This window comes from Lucilia cuprina, chromosome 5 (assembly GCF_022045245.1).
Source record: "Lucilia cuprina isolate Lc7/37 chromosome 5, ASM2204524v1, whole genome shotgun sequence".
NCBI lineage: Eukaryota > Metazoa > Arthropoda > Insecta > Diptera > Calliphoridae > Lucilia > Lucilia cuprina.
In genome coordinates, this window is record NC_060953.1 from 26125306 (window position 1) to 26131305 (window position 6000).

Here is a 6000-nt window from a genome sequence, read left to right on the forward strand (position 1 = left end):
CACTCACCTTAAAGTATACCAATCGGCTCAGAATCACTCTCTGAGTCGAATTGACCCAGCCCTCCACATATGTTTACCTTCAGAATATGTTAATAACGCTGATTACTGGCTTATCGCTCATTACTGGCTCATTAACACTAATTAATGGCTAAAAATACAATATCGGCTGATGTTTTCAACTAGCCCCATACAAGTGGCCCTGGAATGAATTACTTAAGCCCTTTTCTAAATATCAGCCTGATTTTTATAGGGTAGCATTCCTTTTACGCAGTGTTGCCACCAAACAATTTAGAAACTACACTTGATCGACTCCTAAATTACACATTTAAAAAAAATTACACATGACCTTTTTTAATTTTTATTTAAACATAAAAAAACAATGAAGCAAAAATAAATCATATACATATTATAATTAATTCATTTATAAACAAAATATAAAATTAGATAATAAAAATATATCTATATATACATATATAGTTATAACTGAGATCACTATTTCTAATTCTTTTTGATAATTGCTTGACTAGGTTCATAGTTTTCTTTACCGTTTCTTAAAATTCCTTCATTAGTAAAAAAAAAATATGCAATTGTTTCAGAACACATTCTATTTCTTAAATCAGTTTTGCAATTTTTTAAATTACCAAAAATTCTTTCAGCAGAAGCATTTGAAAAATGTAATATTAAAATAAACTGAATTACTTTTTGTAGATTGGGAAACAAACATTCTTCTAAAGAATTTTTTAATTTAAAAACTTTAGGCCAGTATACTTCTGGTTCTAGACTTGCATTAAGTTGAAATTTTTCAAAGTCTAATAGAGCATGCTATCGCCACTCATTATCAAGTTGTTGTAAATCTGTGTCGAATGACGGAAATCTTTTTTTAAATAGGGATAATGTCTTTGGTTCTAAAGACTGAGCAACTTTTGGATTAACAATATCTACAACAGAATAAATTTGATCACTAAAATCAAATCTTGATTTTATTTCATGAATTTCCTCCATTTAAAATTCTCTACAATCTTGAAGAATGATTGTTTTTTCTGATGCAGATATCTGAGTTAATGATTCATATGCAGCAACTTCAATATAAATATCATTTATGTTTGAAAATATGTTTTCATATATTCGTTGATTTGCCAAACGCTTTTTGACTTCAAAACACCCATTTTTATATAATTTGAAGAATATATTTGCAATATATTAAAAACTTCACTTTTCATTTTATATAAAATTGGCTTTTCTGATTGAAAAAGGACATTAAAAGAAACTAAAATACCTAAAGCATATGACAATCATTTCAGATTTATTTAGCCAATCAGATTAGAATCTGAAGCCATTTCTTCCAGTCATCCCTAAAATAAATTATTATTTAACTAGATCTAAAAAACAACGTAACTTTTACACACTTGAAACAAAATTACCACTAGAAATTAGTTTGAGTTAAATTTGATTATTTAGAAATTTTCTTATTTCTTGTTTCGTTATTTTTGAATATAAAAATATGTATATGTACCATTTACATGTATGTATGTGAATCACTTTTTTTAACAACCGGCTTTCAACAAATTTCAAAAAATCGCATATATTAGAAAAGGACGGACACTTTTTGCTTAAGTGTTTCAAAGGGAAAATAAATTTATATGTATGTGTGTGGATCGTTTTGTTTAAAAAAAACACCGACTTATTATTCAAACAAGTGTGCAAACTGTTGCATATGCAAGAATACAAAGTAAATTAATAAAGTAGCGACATCTCTTGTTGTACAACAACATCTACAACAAACACATGTATTTTGTTTTTGGAATAATCCAAGAATGTGTCAAAATAAAATTTCCTTTAACAACAATGTGAACAAAACATAAATAAAAAATAAATAAATAAGTTGAAAATATTAAGGATATTATTATATATTTTACAATTTATAACACTTTAAAACCTTTTTAAAACCACTTTTAATTCATTTTTTCAACTTTTCACAAATTTTAACAAATAGCAAAACACAATTTAAAAATGGCGACATAAACAATGTTAACAATTTTCAAAACAAACTTTGACAACTAATTTTATTTTTCTATAGAAACTATAGTTAAAAAAATAGTCAGCTGTTCAAGTGATGCTACTTTATTAATTTACTTTGCATGAATATGACAGATATGTACGTGTTGTAAAGCGAAAATAAATGACAACCAAAACCAGTGTTTGAAAGAACAAATTTGATATAAAATAAGTAATACTTAGACCTGGTTCTCACTAGGAAACTTTTGTTGAGAAACTTTTGATTTTGTGTGTGAAAGAAAGAGATATTTCTTTCTCTTTCTCTCCCACATAAAAATTAAATGTTTCCCAAAAGAAGTTTCCTAGTGTGAACCTGGTCTTATGTAAATACAATGAGATTTTAAATTACACATAATTAACACATGAGATCAATTACACATGGGCTACACATGGAAATAAAAATTACACACAATATGTGTATTTACACATGAATGGCAACACTGCTTTACGACATACGTTTTGATGATTTGATCATATATAAACACGTAAGTTTACTCTAAAATATTGTTATTGCATATAAAGAAAAATTATAAAACAAGTACAACATTTTTGAAAGACTTAGATTCAAAGGCCTGTATTTTTAGTCTATTTGAGATATTACTTAAATTTTTTAAAATATCAAAAATTAATGCAGCTTAATAAAAATAATTAGTAACATTTGGATCATTTTGTATCTGATATTTACAAATGTTTTAAAATTTTTATTTAGAAACCCAAGAAATATGTATGTTATATTTAAGTCAAATATTTCTATTTATATTTCTAAATAATTTTTAAAATTTTCGAATTGAAATGAAAAAACCTTTATTTATACGATTTTAAAAGCATAATTTTATATATATTAAATTATATTTCTAATATTGTTTTTTTTTCAGCGGACGAGGTTTGGACGTATATGAATCATCCATAAAGAGAGATAAACACCTGATTCAAACTTTAGCTGCATCTATTCGGCCCCATAATTATCATACAAAAGCCTATATCAATCAAAAGTATGCAAAAGTTCTCTAAGAACAAGAGGTGGCGGTGGAGTATTTTTTAGAACAATTTAAATTTAAGGTTTAATTAAATATGTATATTTTTATCTGGAAACTCATATTATGAATAAATATTAGTCAAAAGTTTATGCAGTTGTTAACCAAATGTTACACGATCAAGTTTTTCCTTTTATGTTTCCTCAGTTTTTCGGGGTTAGAATCCAAATCAATTGTATTTAAGGTATTTTTGAGTATTAATACCATATAGTAGTATATAGGCGAAACTAATTGTCAAGGACCTAAGTCCCCTGTCAAAGACCTAACTGGTGAGAATGTATTAGTACAAGCACAAAAATAAACACAGTTGTTCAAAAGGTACTAAATAAAAAATGTATTTTTTGGACGTTATTCTTTGTGTGTTATTAATGAAATTTTATATGGCAGTAAATGAAAATATTAGTTATTTATTTTTTTGAAAAGATATTTTAACTCAAAACATATTATAAACACGTATTTTTGTTATTTTTTTGTTGAATTAAAAAACGTATGTAAAATACTTTTTTAATTTTCAATACTAAAATGTACAGCTTTTCATTTTTCAATTTTAATTAAAATAAAATGTCAAAGAATAAAAAATATTTTTTTTTTTTTCGTTTGTAAAATATAAATTATATTCGGGGTTTTAAATAAATGAAAAGTGTTGAAAAAAATAATAAACATTAAGTTTAAGTGATAAGAAAAACTAATAAGTGGTAATATCCTCGCAATTTTGCGAAGAAAATTTGATGTTTAGTGAGTGCGTTTAGTTCTCAGAAGTTTGTTTTATTCTCTCAGAGCTCGTCTGTGTGAAGAGAATAAAAATTTTTCTTTGAAAACCCCTTCAGTTTCGCCTATATGTACTACTATATGATTAATAATTGATATGATTGTACAAGTTATTGACTTGGGCACACATTCTACACATCGGATCAAAGTTGGCGTAATTGAAGTATTGTAGCTTAAGTGGAATATAATTTCTTGTTGGACGAATTGGGACTATTAAATCTATTTTACGTACAGTGGGACCTCGATTTTCCGTGATGGTCGGGACCGGAAGCACATTGTATAATCGTTTTTCCCGGTTAATTGAGTGCCAACTTTGGCTAGTTTTTTAATAGGTATTTTTATTAATTAATAAATGAATATGAACACATTTATATAAAAACAAGTAGGAAAGTATAGTCGGACATGGCCGACCATATAATACCCTACACCATGAGTATATTTTTCAAATTTTTACTTTTTATAAAGAAATTTTTATGTTCAATATTACCATAATTCCAAAGTATTTAAGCAATTTATTGATAAAAAAAACTAAAATTTCTAAATGAGGCTTTATATAAGTCAAATATGGGCCGATCCTCGGTAAATTTGGGAAAAGGATATATTTATACCCTACACCACTTAGAATCATTTTCTGAGTCGATTAAGCTATGTCCAAGATATGTAATTGGATGAAATTTGGCACACACGCTTTTTTTGGCCCAAGGACGAAGCCTAAAATGGTTAAAATCGGTCCATTATTTCGACTAGCCCCCATACAACCGTATCCCCCAAATAGGGCCTTTTGGCTTATAATTAATTTAAATGATCTATTATGTTAACAAAAGTCGACAAAACTTAGTTTTATAGAACTTTAAATGACACTACCAATTTTTGTAATGGTCGGGCTACCCTATCCCCCATACAAACTCCCCTTCAGAAAATGACTTAAAGGTCAAAATTCACTTGCAAACACTAATAACACTTTTAAATTCTACATAAATAATATTAAAGGAGACTTAACTCCCCTACCAACATTTTTAAGGATAGGGACATATTTTGCCCTACTCCCCTTTAAGCCCTCTTAAAATCTCTTTTTTTGCCAAAAAAAAGTAAAAATATTCCGAAATAAAGTTAAAAAACAAACCAAATGCTTTATTTTAGGGTATCATATGGTCATATGGGCGATAAAAATGGTTACAAGTAAATTTTAGACGTTTAAGACTTTTTTTGAAGGGGGTTTGTATAGGGGGTAGGGTCAAATAAGCGCCGATCCTTATGAAAATCTGCAGTGTCATTTATACTTATATAAAACTTATTTGTGCCAATTTTTAGAGAGATAATTGAATATTTGACTTAATTATGGCATAAAAAGCTCAAATCGGGAGGTCCGATTGTATGGGGGCTAGGTGAAATAATGGACCGATTTCAACCATTTTCAATAGGCTTCGTTCCTGTGCCAAAAAAACATGAATGATTCTGAATCGATCGACTTTAAGGTGGGTATTGGACCAATATTTTTGTATGTTACAAACATCAGCACAAACGTATAATACCCTCCCCACTATAGTGGTGTAGGGTGGTAAAATGAAAGAATTCAAGGATTTTATATTCATAAATGATTCAAAAATATAAATTTTGTCAGTAAACAGTAGATAAGGATTACATGTTATGTAATTTCTAAAAATAATCGAGTAGTGTTCTTTGTCTATTATTTTCCAATTTAGTATTTTCGTTTTATGGGTATTCCCCTTTTTGATTTGTTCTAAATGTTCATGATTGCTCAAAAATAGTAGAATTTTGCTTATAATTACGTATAATAGAGGTAATCACGGTTAAACGATACCGAAAAATTTAAGTCAATCCAAAATAAAATTAAGTCAATGCAATCCCGTATAATTGATGTTGAGGGTAATCGAATCACGGATAATCAAGGTCCTACTGTAGTAAGATTTCAGAGTCAATTACTCCATTTATTAGATTAATTATGAGTGATGTAGTCATACTTATTCTCCTACTTTGTAGAGAGGGAAGTTTAATGAGAGCTAAACGGCTGATACTTGTTTGTATAATAAAACTTTTATTCACGTTTCATATCATATATAATAATAAAATTAAATCATATCATATATAAATAATAAAACTAAATTGGAATTATTAAATCGGA

General features: G+C 27.7%; 1 protein-coding gene across 1 annotated transcript in view; it reads left to right on the top strand.

Moving 5' to 3' along the window:
* LOC111687633 (flightin) overlaps nucleotides 1-3203 on the top strand; it is a 55934-nt gene extending 52731 nt beyond the window's left edge. The window contains exon 4 of the mRNA XM_046951173.1: nucleotides 2931-3203. Coding sequence (XP_046807129.1) covers nucleotides 2931-3066 — 136 coding nt within the window. The 3' untranslated portion in view covers nucleotides 3067-3203. The remainder of the gene's footprint in view (nucleotides 1-2930) is intronic.
* The last annotated feature ends 2797 nt before the right edge of the window (nucleotides 3204-6000 follow it).